Source organism: Artemia sp. Qi Xiang Cuo, chromosome 13 (genome assembly GCF_049724085.1).
Source record: "Artemia sp. Qi Xiang Cuo chromosome 13, ASM4972408v1, whole genome shotgun sequence".
Taxonomy (NCBI): domain Eukaryota; kingdom Metazoa; phylum Arthropoda; class Branchiopoda; order Anostraca; family Artemiidae; genus Artemia; species Artemia sp. Qi Xiang Cuo.
The window spans coordinates 52035607-52055013 of NC_142806.1; the positions used below are offsets into that span (position 1 = coordinate 52035607).

A 19407-nucleotide genomic window follows, 5' to 3' on the forward strand; every position below is an offset into this window, starting at 1 on the left:
ACTTTTGCATGAAACTGCGATATAAACCACGCAATATATCATTGCGCACAAAGATCGGATCAATAAGGTAAGGATCAAGAATTTTTGCGAGCGGGGGGGGGGGGGGGGATAATATAATTTTTACTTCCAATTTTTTTATTTTTCAGCTGGTTAAACTAGTCTCAGAGAAGGATTTTCTCTTCCTGATCATTGTTTTAGTAAATTAGTATTTAAAAAATGCTATCCAATATTTATACTTTGGTGCAGAGTTTTAAGATTACTTCCTTATTATGTTAAGATGATTTTTTTTTGTTTAAATAGGATTTACACTTAGGTATTTTCGAAGACCACACTGCCTTCCATGACGTATAAATAACAATTCAATAGGAAGAATCCTTTTATTTGACAGTGGAACACAAAACATCTCTGGATCTCTGGTTTATCTGCTGAAGACAGCCACTGTGTTTTTTGTGCGTTCTCTGCCAAATAAAAGGATTTTCCATATTTAACTGTTACTTATGCGTCAAGTATTTGCACTGTTATTGCCCCAAAGGTGTTAATTATTGGAGCAAACTCTTTGGATCTTCATAATTATGCTGAGACAAGTTTTTTCCTTTTTTTAGTGGGATTTACACTATTGTTGCTTCAAAAGTGCTAATTACTGCATCAAAATCTTTGGAGCTTTCTGATTATGCTAGGACATTATTTTTCTTTTTTAAATTGGATTTACAATATTGTTGCACCAAAGGTGCTAATTCTTGTAGAAACATCTTTGGAGCTTCCTAATTATGCTAAGTTTTTTTTTTAAATAGGATTTACACGATTGTCGCTCCAAAGGTTCTACGCCCAGATTTGGATTTTCATGTAGCAATAAGCACACATAATGTCAACACAACGACTCAAGTTACAGTTGGAATCGAAGGAGTTCAAGACAGTGGGGGTCCTGTAAACAGTGATCGATCTATTGTCGTTGAACCAGATACAACCCAAATTGTGAATTTACAGGTATTTTGTTTCTTTATTTTTCACTGTGTGTTTGTGTCAATATTTGTTAATACGTTTCTGGCCATTATAGTATTTAGGACGGTTGTGACACATACTGACATTTCTTTCTTGTACTAATTGACTCATCTAAAAACTACTGAAAAAATACGATAAATGAACAAAAAAAATTTAAAACAAACATAATCACAAAAAGTGTAATGAATACAAACAATTCAACATGCTATAAAATATCTTTATTAGAAGGATATGGCAAGTGATGAATCTAGATAATTAACGATATCATTTGAAAGTTAGATATTATTCTATTCCTACGAAGGAAAGGGTTATGAACACCTTCCTTTTCATAAAGTATATTGAAAATGCTAAATATTAATGACATTCTGCTGCTCCTATACGACGAAGGTAATCGTAAAAAAACATTGCAAATTTAAAATACACTGAATTTATGGATCTTTTTTCTCGACTGGAGAAAAAAGAGCAGACTGGGGCCAAAAAGAAAATATGTAGGCCAAAAAAGCGTTATAAAGGTGGCCTAGTTTGTGTTTCGGTCGAACTGACCTCTGACTCGGGCAAGTGCTCCATATGTCTTTCTAATTTTTTCTTTGAGACTATGGATTATGAGGTGTTTTGTATCACAAAGAGTTTTGCCATAAGGAAGGCCATGATATACCAAAGGCTTTTCTTCTGGAACTACAGTTCCATCCATATTAATAGAGAGAGGACCTCTTATATGTTCGTTAATACCAAAAATTAAAAACTTAGTTTTGGACAGTGGAATGTTTAGCCCATGGAATTTAAACTCCTAGAAATTGAAGACATAGCTTCCTGCAGCCCAGATAGATTATCTTCTAATAATAGAAGGTCATTAGCGTATGAAATATGACTGATATTGAGGCCACCTAGAATGACCAAAGGATGCAAAATTGTTGTAGCTGAGTGAAGACCTACATTGAAAATTATAGGAAAAATCACTGACTCCTGTTTAACCCCTCTCCTAATGGGTATCTTACTCGAAATTAAATGGCCAACTCTGATTTGAGTGGTAGAATTTGGGTACAATGACCAAAGAGACTTGCAAATGAACGAATTCACCCCGGATTTCAAGAGAGACAAAATGGATTGGGAGTGCAATATGGAGTCAAATGCTCCAGATATATCGATTGCATAAGCGAATAATTCTTTCTTGAAGTAATCTTACTGACGACGAATTGAAAGAATTGATCCGTGAGTATTCTGAATACCAGGACCTCTGCGGAACCTGAACTGATTGTCCACCATATTTGTTTCTATCATAAGCCTGGTTAAAAATTATTTTTTTTGTAAAAGCTTCCCAAGAATTGAACAAAATGTAATAGGCCTGTAAGAAGAACAAACAGAAAGATCTTTACCTCGTTTTGGAATACAAGAAGTTAGGCCCTCACAAAATGGCTTTGGTACATAATGATGAGACAAAGCAGTTTGAAATAATAAAGAAAGATATAAGAAAAGCTTGGGAGAGCCATGCTTGTTCGAACATGATCCCATCAAGACCCACAGACTTACCAGATATCAAAAGTTGTACCCGGTTTTCAATATCAGAAGGTGAAACTGTAACAAATTTCTCATGGGGATTTAAATCACAAAATGCGTTAATAGTTTTGATTTAAAGATGGTGTCTGGAGGAGGAGTGTCAGTTGCAAAGACTTAGACAAATTTTTGATCCAATCGTCCATTGGAATAACATCTGGAGAAGAGGTTGGAAAGGATGTCAATTTAGACGAGTAGTGCCATAAATGGGAAGAAGGGGTATTACTGATATTGGATGATAGCTCAGTGATTTGATGCTTTTTCCACGAATGGACATGCTTACGGAATTTATTCTTTGTATACTTTGTAAGATGGAAAAGGATTCCAGACCGTGGCTTATCAGCCTCAGTCCAAACATTACTCCAAAAACAGTGACTTTCTTTTGCCTCTTTGAGGCCTGGACACATGGACCAGCCTATTTTCATGGTACCCCTCCTTATTCTTTTCAAAAGGAATGGAAACAGTGGCTGCGATTCTTAGAGCTTGAACTATCTGGGCCAGATAAAGCTCAAGGTCTAGGAGATCAGATGAAGGAGAAGTAGCTGGAAAATGTAAGGGAACTTTAATTTTATATAGTAGAGAATCTAGAGTAAGCTGATAATAATGCAGATTTATATAATTCCAATTCAGTTTTTCGAACTATTTAGGCATGGGGTTAGTAGGCAAGGATAAAGGGTCGATAGGGACTAGTAGCTCTAGATGAGAATTGTCACTTAAAAAAAGTTCATCGTGACGACCACCGACTAAGATCGTAAATCAGATATATTGGTCAATGCAAAATCTTTATTAGAAATGCTTCCAGAAAAGTGTGTGTAAGTGAAAGAACGTGTTTTGTCTATTATAGACAAGTCACTGGGCAAAGAAGATAACAAAATTTGTGAACAAGGTAGGGCAACGTCAATCAAGTCAGTGTTAGAGTCACCCAAAGCTAAAATCAATTTATTACTGGCCCTGATTTTTGCTAATAATAGAAAATGAAACACATAATGCCGTAAATTTCTGATCTGAGCGAACATTTTGGTAATTTGTTGGTAAATAAAACACAAATAATAACAAATTTCCCCAAATCAACAGCCAGAAAAAATTCTGAAAGCTCAAGTAAAGTACCCCGAGACCTATTCCTAACTGTGATCAAGAGACCGCCAGACCTGGCGATCAATCAATCAATCATATTATTAATACTAAACTCTATTACAAACGTAAAGAAAAATTATTTGGCCCAAGAAGGTTGGCTTGTTGTGGGCAACCTCTAGTACTTTTGGCAGGCTGTATGTAATAACTAAAATCATTAAAAGCTTTTAAGGCAGTTTCGATTTCCAGCAGTTTCGTTTCGATTGTATCAAACTTCGACTTTTGCTCCTCAAGCTGGCTTTCTAGACTAGCAATCTTCGCATCACGAGACTTCGATTCATTTTTCAAAGTCTGAACCTCATCCGAAATCGAGGACAGTGTAACAGCAAACTCTTTTTGTTGGTTAATTATGAGATCCAGTTTCTTTCCCAGTGCCTTCATTCCATCATCAAAAGTTTTCTGGCTGACTGACGACATATTTCTTTAGCTATAAAATCCGCTCTCAGGTGAGATTTATGTTTTCATTTAGAATTTCATCAAATACAGACTTACTGGCAAGTATCCAAGCAGTATCCAAATGACAGAGTCTAAGACCGGTATAACTAGTCAATTAAGTTCACTCGTTGAATAATAGATCGCTATGTCTCTAATTTAAAAGGTTCTGACGTCACAGCTATAACAATTCACTAATACACAGTAGTGGTCAAACTTGTTATTTACGCAAGCTAAGCTGTTGAGATTTTAAGCATGTGTTTTATCCGACTGAATTGAAACTTATTTAGCTGTTAGCTGTTCTTTATCACATACCCCCCCCCCCCCTAAACCTCACCTTTTCTGCTTCAATGAATATACCTTTTTTACCCCCAGGGAACAGCCCAAAGAAAAATATAGAAGAACTTTACCCCCTATATTACTGATATGTTAAAAAGGTAAATATACTCTTCCTATTCTCCCCCTTGCCTTTTATCCCCATTGTCTAAAATTTATTCCACTAATTTCGATATCCTATTTGTATAATATAGGTTTTACTAATCTCCTTAATTTTACAAATTTAAAATTCTTAAAATCATATTTAAATTTTAAATTCTTAAATTTGTGTGTGTAACATATTTTGTTTTTAATAATTTTTTATGATTTGTTTGGTTCATTCTTGGGTGCTAGTTTAAAGTTCATTGAAACTAGATTAAATTAATCACTATAATGGTGTTACGTCACACTCGAAAAAAAAAAATACAGCCGAGACATTTATTTTCAACTTACAAAAGTGCGTTACCAGTAGAAACTAGGTCTGTTTATAGCGATTTAAGAGTAGCAGAGACTATCACATTTGATACGCTGTCAGATGTTGATTTAATATAATATATAACCCACAGAAAAAGAAGAGTTAATAATTAGTTTTTCAAGAGAGCAGATATTTTTAGATCAGCAATAATAGCTTTTTGAATTACTGTCGAATTCTATTGAGAGAAAATGCTATTTAATATGTCAACATCTGCCGAAACGATAGTCTAAACACACAAGTAGATTAAATAAAAAGAAGAGAGACTTTTGGGAAAAATGCTATAAGACGGGAATACGCAAGTGGATTGTAAATATGTACTACTTACGAAGGGAATCTCCAAAATATAAATATGACTCACTCACTCATAAATTGATTTGAGAATGAGGGGGATTCTAAAAAATATCCAAAACATGTAAATTATGGTGTAAACGTAAGGAACTATGTGAAATTAGAATATATTTGCATTTTGAATATATTTAGAATACACAGAATATAATATATCTTGAGGGGAGGACCCCCCCCTCCCACCTGAGGCCAGCTCTTCTGCGTATATACCTTCTGCCATACCAAGTAAGGTATCAGTTTTTTCAGTGGTTTAAGGATATTTTTGTTATTTCAGTTTTAATCACTCGTTATAAATTATGCTACTTTTACAATGACAAGAGAAATAGAAAAAGAGAGAAAAAAGTTCACCAGTTAACAGGGTCGTATTCATGATTTTTTTCGGGGGGGGGGGGGTACCAAGAGATTTTTTTCTGGGTGCGTTACCAAAAAACTAGAACAATTTAATGAAAATTTTAATAAATTTTATTAAAACTAATAAAATTATTTTTTTTAACTTTAATTTAAAATTTTAACTAACAATTATATGTTATCCTGGGATCATCAAACATATTGCCTACAAATTTTTCTAATGTTTTTAAAATAAAGTCAGGAGGGCTCCCTATTTCAACTTCTAAATAATGGGTTGATAATATAATTGTCGTTCTTTTTATAGCTAAAAGGTAATACTTTGCTAGAAATTTGCATGTGTTTGATTTTGATCGCTTGGACCTTTAATTGAACTACTCTTAACTTAATTAAATTTTAGATAAATTTAATTCCAATTTGTCCAAATGTTTTGAAAGGAATATTAGAGGTCCAAGTAACTAATCATGAACCATAGCTGACTTCATTTTAGTCAAGTCAAGTACCAGAGTAGCAAAAAATAAAAAATAAATGGTGAGCACATTCTTACTCGCACAAAATAATTTCTTTTCTTCCTTTACTTGATTTTTTGCTTCTTTCCTTTACTTGCGAATTTATTTCCAATTTGTATGTGAAATGAACAGTTTTTTGGGTACATTCCCAGAAAGTCGATAGCTGCTTGTTCAGCGAATGTACTGCTTTGATTTGAGTACATTAAGTTTGAGTATATTAAAGAACAGGAATAAATACGAACGAGACAAGTGTTCTGAGAAAGGAGTATTTTAGATCATGTGAGTCAGAGAAAAAACTTCTTTCTGGGTAGTTTATCCGAACAACACAGAAGTATAAATTTAAATTTGCTACTGTGTCAAAATAGCATCAATAGCTTGCAAAAACGTTCAATACAACTGATTTAACGTTTTATTTCGATGCATTTGCAATATTGATCGAGGAGAAGTCGGAACCCATCAATAACAACAGAATTTTATAAATAACAATGGAGTTAATAAGCCAAATTCTTTACTATATCTCCAAAGAACAGTTCCCAGCGCATAAACAATAAATCACAATTTACTTCCAGCTGTCTATTACTACAAGGGTTGACTTGCACATAGTTGGAATCTCAAGGGGATCTGAATGTTTTTCTTGTCGCAAAAACGTTTTATTTCTATGCCAAAACATTCCAGTGTTGTATATGCTACCTCAAAGCATGAAAAAAAAAAAAAAAAAAAAAAAAAAAAAAAAAAAAAACCTGGTTTGATCTACTTCTTCTTAAATGGTTGGTAATATTGGAAAGACGACTGGGGACAGCACAGGCATACATAACAGAGATATAACAGCTGTTATGTCTAGTTGTTATATCTTTTGCTCTCAAATAGTTTTAAGTTTTTTATTTTGCTAATACTTTTCTATCATCATTTTGTAAAAGAGTTAATAATTGACAAAAAGAATGCAATTCCGGTCCATGGAGTGAAAGAGTGCAATGAGTAAAAAAAAGTGCATTTCACTCGAAATGAAAGCAAGTTGGCAACCCTGGTCCGGGTATTATTTTGATAATATTTTGGCCATCTAGAAATTAGGGGATGGCCTTAAACGGGACAGCGATTAGCCCACCTACTTAAAAATTACGTAGATAATTTCGGAGACCATACTCCATTTCCATGATGATAAAATAAAAGTTCAAAATAGGGATAAAATTCTTTTTAATAGACAGTGCATAGAAATTCACAAACAATACCAGATATTTCGGTCACATATACAGTGACCGTCATCAATAGTAAAACTCTTTTACTACTGATGACGGTCACCGTATATGAGACTGAAATATCTTTTTTTTTGTGAATTTCTATACACTGTCTATTAAAAAGGATTTTATCCCTATTTTGAACTTTTATTTTATTACTGAAAAATTGACTGCCAACGGGGTTGGAGGGATCAGTTTTAGGGATTTACAAATTGATTTTATTTCCGTTGAGAGAGGAACAATTGGGGACTAAATTTTTTTGGTATTTTCCTTGATAAAAAAAACAAAATTGCCCTCCCCCCAGGCTTTGAAAATGTATTTTTAGCTGTTTTCTAAATACAACTGACGGAGGCCTAAGGGCACAGATAATTTGTTGTAGACTTGAAAACAGTGAGGGTGGACAGTGGAGGTCTAAGGGCCCAGTTATTCTCAAACCATAGCATAAAGAATGGATGTTCAGAATATTCGTAATATAAAATATTTTTCATTCGTTTCAAGTTGTAATGTCGCTCTTTACTTTCATTTGAGAAATTCTTTTATATTTAATTTATGATCGTATTTAATATAAAATTAGGATTATCCTAAATATGAGGAGGGCTACAGCCCCCTCAAACCCACTCTTTACATCAAACTTTATGTTTTGCAGATTAAATGTATTAAATATTTGCTCAGTTGGTTTCTATTGGTTTTTACAAGTGATTTTTTATTTGTTCTATTTTCAGGTTGGAGGTATTGGCCCCGGTACTTACAAATTGACTGCCAATGGAGTTGGAGGGATCACTTTTAGCAACTCCACAGATTTGGAATATAAACACAAGAGCTTGTCAGTCTTCATTCAAACAGATAAAGCTGTGTATAAGCCAGGTGAATTGGTCCGCTTCCGTGTTGTCATTGTGTCGCCACAGCTTAAGCCCAGTGTTATTGGAGCATTTGATATGCATATTAGTGTAAGTGTTCTTTTTTCTCTCCAGTTATTTCGCTTAACAAATTTTGTGTTTAATTACACTTTTGATTTATTAATTACGTTTATAATTTAATCTTAATTTAATTATTTACTCACGTTTTTAATTAAGGAGCTTCGTTTTTAATTAATTTTAAGCACGTTAAATCACGGCTTTTTAAAAGATTAAATATCAATTTAATTATCTGTCTTTGTTCAAACGGATACAGCTGTGTATAAGCCTTGTAAGTTAGTCTATTTCCTTGTTGTCATTGTGTCGCCACAGCTTAAGCCCAGTGTTATTGAAGCATTTGATATGTATAATAGTGTAAGCGTTTTTCCTCCAGTTATTTTGCTTAAAGAATTTTAGTAGAAAAGGTGTGTTACTTTAGTAGAATTTTATTAGAAGCATATCGTATTACTTTAGTTGATGAAATCAAACTTGGTATAATTGAAATAACTTTGAACTGAACGGGGATCAGTGGCGTGACTCTGTAAGCTCAGCCAGAGTCGACCCAGCTCTAAATGGGTACCTAGAGAAATCTGGGTAAGGTAAACAGGAAGGGTGTGCTAAAGCACAGGATGGTCGCCCCCCCCCAATACATTACCCCCCTGGCTGAAGGACCATGAAATGGAATTAAGCATCGCTGGTTTGGACTCAAAAGTCTAGTGCCGCTTCTTTTTTAATTTACTGTGAAAGCACATAGCTCAAATACTTGGCAATTAGTTCTAGAGACAGAGAAAAAAGAAGAAAAAATTATTTACGAAACAAGTCTGATGCACGAAAGCTAAGGCCATTCAGTTTTTGGTATATCTCATTAATAAAATTTCTTAACTTGCCAATTCCTGTATTTTCACTACTGGACCGTTTGTTTTATATTTTGTTTGTCACAAAAAAATCTTATCGAGGTCACCAAAAAATACCCTATATAAAGGCATGTACATATGAGTTTTTTTCTTTGGGTAAGGAGGGGTGGCGCACAAACTTGTTGGAGAGCTATGTGAAAATATATAAAATGATTGAAAATCATCTTAAGATTTTTTTCTTGGGGGAGGGGGATACAGGCCTCAAAGGCATCCCTCTTCATACGAGCCTGCCTGTATTTCGTATAGGTCCATCTGATGACCCAACGTACTGTATCAGTTTCGATTTCTTGGTTCTAATTATTCTATAAAATCGAATTTGATCTGATTGTTTTGGCGTAGTCTTTGCAAAAGCAAACTTACTAAAAAGTTATCAATGTCCCATGTTTTGCATATTCTTTTTTTCTAGCCTCATCGTAAAACAGATAAGGGAAGGGGCTCATCTTTAGAAATTGGGTGGGGGCTCGTTTGATTGAAAGCTCTGGGATCAAGTCCACCTTTTCTGGGACAAAATGTGCCTTGAGGACCTAACCACCCCATGTGTGCCTTAGGCCCCACATAGTATCAGGAAAAATTTCAAGGTTGTCGCTTGAAAAAGAATAGTGGAACATCTTAAGAGATATTCCTCCAGGGGTGGTATCATGTGTGTCACTCCATAGGCAATAAGGCTAAATTATGTGAATGGTCGATTTGAAAACTTAGGCTTAATAGATGCTAAAAAAAAGGTTTAAAACCATGAAAGCAAAACGACATAAAAAGTTAAAACAAACAGAAATTATTTTGTTCGATGAAGGGGGCGGTCCCCTTCTCAATCCCCCGGTTTTTGTGCTGAAATTTTCTAATGCTTTACTGTAAGCATTTATGGTTGCAAGAAACGCAGTTAATGGGTATAATATTGCAATTATTTCATTTAACAATTGCCTTTTGAAACGTTCGTAACGAAAATAAAGTAAATGCACATCTGGAGGCATTGCGAAAAATATTTGTTATCCCATTCCAATTGTCGTTGTGTTTGAGCAGTCGTTTTTAAAACATTCAGGACATACAGTGAAAATTTAGCGTAGAGTAAGTTTTAAGAAGCGGGCATCCCTCCACATATACGATTAAGTTGTATTCGATTTAAATTGTAATGTCACTTTACTCTCATTTGAGAAACTAATTATTTGTTTAATTTCTGTTTGTATTTAAAACATACCAAGAGTTCCCCCAAGTATGAGAAGAGCCCCCTCAAACCCACTCTTTACGTCAAAGTTTAACTTTTTCAAAACAATTGTTTGAGAAAAACTATTCGTTTAGTGTATTTGCTTGTCAAAAGTATATTTCCAAAATAAAACTCGTCTTTACAATAAGAAGACGCCTTTCGCCCCCTCAGCGCCCATGCTCTACGCTTTACCCATTATCAATCGATAAATATCAAATGGCAAATGATTAAATTATTAGCAAAATAATAAACAAAAATAGTAGAAAAAACAAAACAAAGGAATAATAAAAAAAAATGTCGGAGGGGCAAATAAAAAAAACAAAAAACAGTTTGATAATTTGAAAAAGAAGTGCCAAAATTTTCAAGTCAATTTAGGAGTTTTTGGAGTAGATGGACAGGCCCCGAGCTCCCCTCCCCATAAGTTTGTTCCCTGAAAATAAGTGAACACGTACATGTTTTATTGACGCGTAAGGGTCTGTATAGTATACTGCAGTGACGTAGTTTTATAATAATGTTTATTTGCTGTTTAGAAACATTCATTTCTTTTGATTTAAGTACCTCCCAATAAAGTTTTGAAAACATGGGCCTAAAACACTTCTTTGAGGTCTTAGGCCCCCCTCCTTGTAATGGAATCCATTGGCCCACACCCTAATAGATGGTGTGCAACTATATACAACACTTTGCAGCCTTTAGTTTTATTTAATAAACGATCTGTAAAAAGGGTTCATTTCTTATTGGTTGCGCGAACTATGGGGGACGATGGTATACAGCAAGCCCGTCTAGTTTTCAGGTCTCTTGCTTGATAACATTTTGGATCAATTTGGACTAAAATTACTGTTTTATGAACCAAAATGTTGGAATGGGGCACTTTCATGTCGTATAGCCTGTTTTGTTACTTAAAAATGGTACTGGATTTTGAAATTTGTATTTGAATGAACTCTCTTTCAGTAATCTAGGACTACTGGTTCAGCACAATCAGCCCTAGAAAAGAAACGACAACAACAAAATAAAAACGTATGCGTGATTATCTGTCACAGGGAAAACAAGGAATTTCATATTTTGTAGATAGTGATTTAAGGGTTCTCATGCATGTTGAATTTTAGTGCCTAATTTTTATCAAGATTTACTTTGATAAAATTTTTCACAAGATTTTTTAGTTAATATGTAACCATGCCTTCAAGACAGTCCTAAGCGGAGGATCTTCTCTTTGCGAGTTTGAATTCTGTGTTCTTAATCCCATTAGTTTTGAGTTTGTTTCCAGATTCCGTTCTTCAAGCAGAAAGTGTACCACAACTTAAGAATTGTATTAAAAAGTTTTTTTTCAGGAATTTTGTAATTTTATAGGTTCGAAGGAAAGTTTTTTTTTCTGAAATTACATTTTTTTATCACTTGATTTGTATTTTTTTTTCTATATTATTTTTTTATGAGAGAAAGGTTGAAATGGCTAGAAACGTTCTGCGGATGAAAGATGGCGGATTGCGAAAGATTATCCTCGTGAGCCAAAGGTAGTTGACGATGAAGGCAAACTTCTTGCTTATGCTTTCTGGTAATACCTTACTGCATGATAAATCGTATCATCATCTTTCTGGTATTACCATTAAAAAAAGGGCAAAAAAAGACTGTCAAACTGGTGTACCAGTATTATAAAGCAAATTTTTATCAACATGTCGGAACTGCAACCTATGTAAAAGTAATGTAATAATAGGCAATGAAATTGCATATAAAATAAAAATGGCATTGGCAGATAATACTTGTAATGAATATAAAGATGAATAGATGAAAAAAAAGTGCCTGCGTAGTGCGAACAATAGTATAATAGTGTTAATATTATATTTGAGTAGTGTGAATAATAGTGCTAATGAGGGTGAATTTTTTCTATATAACTTTTTTTAATGAGAGAAAGGTTAATATGGCTAGGAAACGTTCTGTGGATGAAAGATGACAGATTTACGAAGATGAGGTTTTTTTTTCTGAAACTAAAAAAGTTTTTTTTCTGAGATTACATTTTTTTATCACTGGATTTTTTTATATATTATTTTTATGGCTAGGAAACGTTCAGGAAATGTGGATGGGTTAAGATGGCTAGGAAACGTTCTGCTGATGAAATATGACAGATTTACGAAGATAAGTTTTTTTTTTCTTAAACTAAAGAAGTTTTTTTTTCTGAGATTACATTTTTTTTAGAAATTTATTTTTTTTATTTAGTATTTTTATTGCTAGGAAAATTTAAGATAATTTTGCTGGGTTAAGATGGCTAGGAAACGTTATGAGGATGAAATATGACAGATTTCCGAAGATTAGTTTTTTTTTTATTAAACTAAAGAAGTTTTTTTTCTGAGATTACATTTTTTTTATCACTGGATTTTTTTTAATATTATTTTTATGGCTAGGAAACGTTCAGGAAATGTGGCTGGGTTAATATGGCTAGGAAACGTTCTGCGGATGAAAGATGACAGATTTCCGAAGATTAGGTTTTTTTTTTTAAAACTAAAAAATTTTTTTTTATGATATTACATTTTTTTTTATAACTGGATTTTTTTTATATATTATTTTTATGGCTAGGAATCGTTCTGGAATTGTGGATGGGTTAATATGGCTAGAAACGTTCTGCGGATGAAAGATGACAGATTTCCTAATATGAGGTTTTTTTTCTGAAGCTAAAGAAGTTTTTTTTCTGAGTTTACATTTTTTTTTATCAATGGATTTTTTTTGTATATTATTTTTATTGCTAGTAAACGTTAATGAAATGTTGCTGGGTTAAGATTGCTAGGAAACCTTATGCGGATTAAAGATGACAGATTTACGAAGATGAGGTTTTTTTTCTGAAGCTAAAAAAGTTTTTTTTCTGAGATTACATTTTTTTATCACTGGATTTTTTTTATATATTATTTTTATGGCTAGGAAACGTTCAGGAAATGTGGATGGGTTAATATGGCTAGGAAACGTTCTGCGGATGAAAGATGACAGATTTCCGAAGATGAGGTTTTTTTTTCTGAAACTAAAGAAGTTTTTTTTCTGAGATTACATTTTTTTTATCACTGGATTTTTTTTTTGTATTATTTTTATGGCTAGGAAACGTTCAGGAAATGTGGATGGGTTAATATGGCTAGGAAACGTTCTGCGGATGAAAGATGACAGATTTCCGAAGATGAGGTTTTTTTTCTGAAGCTAAAGAAGTTTTTTTTCTGAGTTTACATTTTTTTTTATCACTGGATTTTTTTTTATATATTATTTTTATGGCTAGGAAACGTTCAGGAAATGTGGATGGGTTAATATGGCTAGGAAACGTTCTGCGGATGAAAGATGACAGATTTCCGAAGATGAGGTTTTTTTTCTGAAGCTAAAGAAGTTTTTTTTCTGAGATTACATTTTTTTTATCAATGGATATTTTTTTATATATTATTTTTATGGATAGGAAACGTTCAGGAAATGTGGATGGGTTAATATGGCTAGGAAACGTTCTGCGGATGAAAGATGACAGATTTCCGAAGATGAGGTTTTTTTTATGAAAATAAAGAAGTTTTTTTTATGAGTTTACATTTTTTTTTATAACTGGTTTTTTTTTAATATTATTTTTATGGCTAGGAAACGTTCTGAAAATGTTGATGGGTTAATATGGCTAGAAACGTTCTGCGGATGAAAGATGACAGATTTCCGAAGATAAGGTTTTTTTTCTGAAACTAAAGAAGTTTTTTTTATGATATTAAATTTTTTTTTATAACTGGATTTTTTTTATGTATTATTTTTATTGCTAGGAAACGTTCAGGAAATGTGGATGGGTTAATATGGCTAGGAAACGTTCTGCGGATGAAAGATGACAGATTTCCGAAGATGAGTTTGTTTTTTTTGAAACTAAAGAAGTTTTTTTTCTGAGATTACATTTTTTTTTATCACTGGATTTTTTTTATATATTATTTTTATGGCTAGGAAACGTTCAGGAAATGTGGATGGGTTAAGATGGCTAGGAAACGTTCTGCGGATGAAAGATGACAGATTTACGAAGATGAGGTTTTTTTTTCTGAAACTAAAGAAGGTTTTTTTTCTGAGATTGACATTTTTTTTATCACTGGATTTTTTTTATATATTATTTTTAAGGCGAGGAAACATTCAGGAAATGTGGATGGGTTAAGATGGCTAGGAAACGTTCTGCGGATGAAAGATGACAGATTTCCGAAGATGAGGTTTTTTTTTCTGAAACTAAAGAAGGTTTTTTTTCTGAGATTACATTTTTTTTTATCACTGGATTTTTTTATATATTATTTTTATGGCTAGGAAACGTTCAGGAAATGTGGATCTGTTAAGATGGCTAGGAAACGTTCTGCGGATGAAAGATGACAGATTTCCGAAGATGAGGTTTTTTTTTTCTGAAACTAAAGAAGTTTTTTTTCTGAGATTACATTTTTTTTTATCACTTGATTTTTTTTATTTATTATTTTTATGGCTAGGAAACGTTCAGGAAATGTGGATGGGTTAATATGGCTAGGAAACGTTCTGCGGATGAAAGATGACAGATTTACGAAGATGAGGTTTTTTTTCTGAAACTAAAGAAGGTTTTTTTCTGAGTTTACATTTTTTTTATCACTGGATTTTTTTTATATATTATTTTTATGGCTAGGAAACGTTCAGAAAATGTGGATGGGTTAATATGGCTAGGAAACGTTCTGCGGATGAAAGATGACAGATTTCCGAAGATGAGGTTTTTTTTTCTGAAACTAAAGAAGTTTTTTTTGTGAGTTTACATTTTTTTTTATCACTGGATTTTTTTTTTGTATTATTTTTATTGCTAGGAAAAGTTCAGAAAATGTTGATGGGTTAAGATGGCTAGAAACGTTATGCGTATGAAAGATGAAAGATTTCCTAATATGAGGTTTTTTTTTTGAAGCTAAAGAAGTTTTTTTTCTGAGATTACATTTTTTTTTATCACTGGATATTTTTTTATATATTATTTTTATGGCTAGGAAACGTTCAGGAAATGTGGATGGGTTAATATGGCTAGGAAACGTTCTGCGGATGAAAGATGACAGATTTCCGAAGATGAGGTTTTTTTTCTGAAGCTAAAGAAGTTTTTTTTCTGAGATTACATTTTTTTTATCACTGGATATTTTTTTATATATTATTTTTATGGCTAGGAAACGTTCAGAAAATGTGGATGGGTTAAGATTGCTAGGAAACGTTCTGCGGATGAAAGATGACAGATTTCCGAAGATGAGGTTTTTTTTTATGAAACTAAAGAAGTTTTTTTTATGAGATTACATTTTTTTTATAACTGGATTTTTTTTTATATTATTTTTATGGCTAGGAAACGTTCAGGAAATGTGGATGGGTTAAGATGGCTAGGAAACGTTCTGCGGATGAAAGACGACAGATTTCCAAAGATGAGGTTTTTTTTTTCTGAAACTAAAGAAGTTTTTTTTATGAGATTAAAATTTTTTTATAACTGGATTTTTTTTATATATTATTTTTATGGCTAGGAAACGTTCAGGAAATGTGGATGGGTTAAGATGGCTAGGAAACGTTCTGCGGATGAAAGATGACAGATTTCCGAAGATGAGGTTTTTTTTTATGAAACTAAAGAAGTTTTTTTTCTGAGATTAAATTTTCTTTTATCACTGGATTTTTTTTTTATATTATTTTTATTGATAGGAAACTTTCAGGAAATGTGGATGGGTTAATATGGCTAGGAAACGGTCTGCGGATGAAATATGACAGATTTCCGAAGATGAGGTTTTTTTTTTTAAAATAAAGAAGTTTTTTTTCTGAGATTACATTTTTTTTTATCAATGGATTTTTTTTATGTATTATTTTTATGGCTAGGAAACGTTCAGGAAATGTGGTTGGGTTAATATGGCTAGGAAACGTTCTGCGGATGAAAGATGACAGATTTGCGAAGATGAGGTTTTTTTTTCTGAAACTAAAGAAGGTTTTTTTTATGACTTAACATTTTTTTTATCACTGGATTTTTTTTATATATTATTTTTAAGGCTAGGAAACGTTCAGGAAATGTGGATGGGTTAAGATGGCTAGGAAACGTTCTGCGGATGAAAGATGACAGATTTCCGAAGATGAGGTTTTTTATTCTTAAACTAAAGAAGGTTTTTTTTATGAGATAACATTTTTTTTATCACTGGATTTTTTTTATATATTATTTTTAAGGCTAGGAAACGTTCAGGAAATGTGGATGGGTTAAGATGGCTAGGAAACGTTCTGCGGATGAAAGATTGCCAAAGATTATTTTTGTCAGCCTAACGAAAAGGAGGTTTTTTGACTAAAAGTTCACGAAGGTTCTTTGGTACTGCTTAGACAGAGCAAAGCAAAGACTAACCATTTTTACCTATGGAGTCTTTGGGACATTGATCTCCATATCCTAGAACTGGTCTAAGGTGTCGACATATATGGTCACATCCGTTTGTACAACAGTCTTCACCCGGAGGGTGCCCATATCCACAGAGCTCAGTACAGGGTTCAATTGTTCATGGTGGCAGGATAGGGCATGATCTTGAACAGCATTTGACATTCAAAATACATTGTTTTAACAACCATTTTTGTTTAATAATGGTTAAAATCCTTGTGCTCACCCTCTTAGAAATCTGAGCAAGGCGAGCACGTACGTAAAACGAGAGGAGTATTTGCTCCCATCCCGCCACCAAAACTATAAAAATACTACTATACCACTGCTAACAACTCACTCTAGCACCAATGGGGTGAGATGATGGGTCCCCGAAGGGGACGAAAGGAGTTCGTAAGGAAAGGTGTGGGGAAACTGGAACTGCCTGAAAGAGGGAGACTGAATAATTTGGGATGGAGGAGGAGCGTGTGTAGCTGTGTTGGCCTTGGGAGGCTTGGTTCTACAGTGAGTTGTTAGTAGTAGTAATAGTATATTTCTATATAGTGTTTTCCTCTCTTTGTCTTTTTTTTCTTTTTCCCCTTTTTTATTATTATTTTTGTTACCCTCTGTATTTGTTTCTTTTTTTTTTAATTAATAAGATAAATTGTCACGAATGATCTCCAACTGGCCGCTTTTTTAAGCATTTTTTTTCTGCTTTAGTGAACTTGTTGTTAAATTGAGTGTTAATTTTTTTATTAAAATTCTATGAATTGTACCCATACTGCTATTTATTCATTGGTTGATTTTCGTTTAAGGACGGAAAAGATAATAGAATAAAACAATGGAGTCGTGTATTAACAACAAAAGGCGTGTTTTCGGGTGAACTGCAACTCTCTGATAAGCCGGTTTACGGTGATTGGACCATCACAGTTATTGCCTCAGGACAGCGATTTTCAAGGAATTTCGAAGTTGCTGAATATGTCCTCCCTAAGTTTGAAGTTTCGATTGATCTGCCCCCATTTGCTACCTTTAAGGATTCTAAAGTTGTTGCTTCAGTAAAGGCTAAGTATGTAATTTTTCTATTGTTTTCATATGTGTCGTCACCTTAATAGTACTAAAGAATAGTGAGGAATCAATGGTAGACTTTTCAAAAAAAATTGTCAAAGAATAATTTTAGGGTTGAAACTTGGCGTTGATACACCAAACGCTGCTGTTTATGGTGCATTTGGTTTTAGTTTACTGAATAGGTGTAAGTTAAAAGTGCCACTCATATGCCCTGGATGTAGTCGATTTCTCGGGGTTGGCCAAAGCAAGACTTTTGAACTGAGGGTGATGGAGGATGAGTGTTTACAGTAGTGTCTGACTTAGGCCTCTTAACACTGTGCCGAGTTTTTAGTAGTAGTAAGGGCAAATTCAAGGAAGCTGGGTGGTATTTGACCCCCCCCCCCTAATAGACTGTTTATTTGTTTTAAATAGTGGACTGTTTTAAATAGCCAATTTTGTATTTGGCTAACACGACTGCCAACCAGAACCGGAAAGGGAAAGTCAGTCGGAAAAAACTTTGGCTATTTAACGATTGGTAGTAACAGTGTTTGCCTGGAAATGAAGCTTTGAGGTGATGGGGGATAAAAGGTAGTCTTTAGCCTGGGCTAAAGACTAAAGTGATGGGGCTAAAGACCAGTCTTTAGCCTGGAGTTTCTGCAAGCATTGGCGTAAGGTTTATGGGGCTCATGCTTCGAAGATAGTTTACGTTCATAAACGCATTGAAAGATTTCAGGATGGTAGAGAGGCTGGTGAAGATAAGGGTTGTGGAAGATCAACAACCTCGAAAATTTTTGAAAACGTTGGTGCTGTCAGGAGTCTAGTCGACAAAGATAGGAGGTTAACAGTTTATCAGATACCTCAGACTATGGGTATATTGGATGATTCAGCTTGTTCAGTTCTGCATTACCATTTAGGCCTCAGGAAACTTTCGGTGAGATATGTCCCAAAAGTGTCGTGTCCTGATCAGTTAAATCTTAGAAGTGATTATCAGCTGCAATTTATGCTGAGACTGAAGCGAACAATGAACAATGCCTTCCACGCGGATCATTTGAGCCAATCGAATTCAAATTTGAGAGGTCTTTCGACAAGGTAATGGCAATTGTTTTCTAAGATTCTGAAGGAGTTGTACTTGTAAACTTTTTAAAAGGTTGAAAAAATGTGACAGAAGCCTATTATGTAGAAGTATTGAGGAAATCGTGAGCCGAATTGGCTAAAAACCGTCCAGGTAAGCTCTATCATGGAATTCTTTTTCATTGAGACTACGCCCCAGTCCATTCTTTACCCGTTGCAAAAGAAGTTTTGAGAGAATTTCAGTGGGAATTGCTGCTACATTCACCTTTAGCCCTAACCCAGTCTCGTCTAAAAAAAGGGTAAAGAATACGGCATTGGACTTTAGAGTCTCTACCGGCGGTGCTGATCTCCGTTTCTTGGCCTTCAGCCAGGAAGTGCAATGAGGGGTTGTGGCCAACCATCCTGTGCTTTCGAACACCCTTCCCGTTTACACTCCCCAGATTTTTTTCAGGTACCCATTTAGAGCTGCGTCGACTCTGGCTGAGCTTACAGAGTTACGCCACTGACCAGCGTCCCAAATCAAATAATTGGGTACACTAGGATTCGAACCCTTTCCCCTCAGACAAAAGATCCTAAAACCAGCGCACCAATCCACTCGGCTAGGACGGTCTCATCTGACTCTTTCTTA

General features: G+C 34.0%; 1 protein-coding gene across 4 annotated transcripts in view; it reads left to right on the forward strand.

The window, feature by feature from the left end:
* LOC148945404 (CD109 antigen-like) overlaps window positions 1-19407 on the forward strand; it is a 135106-nt gene that overhangs the window by 31642 nt on the left and 84057 nt on the right. For all 4 annotated transcript variants that reach the window (XM_089099330.1, XM_089099331.1, XM_089099332.1 and 1 more), the window contains exons 3-5: window positions 792-984; window positions 8057-8281; window positions 17480-17730. In XM_089099330.1, coding sequence (XP_088955456.1) covers window positions 792-984; window positions 8057-8281; window positions 17480-17730 — 669 coding nt within the window. The remainder of the gene's footprint in view (window positions 1-791; window positions 985-8056; window positions 8282-17479; window positions 17731-19407) is intronic.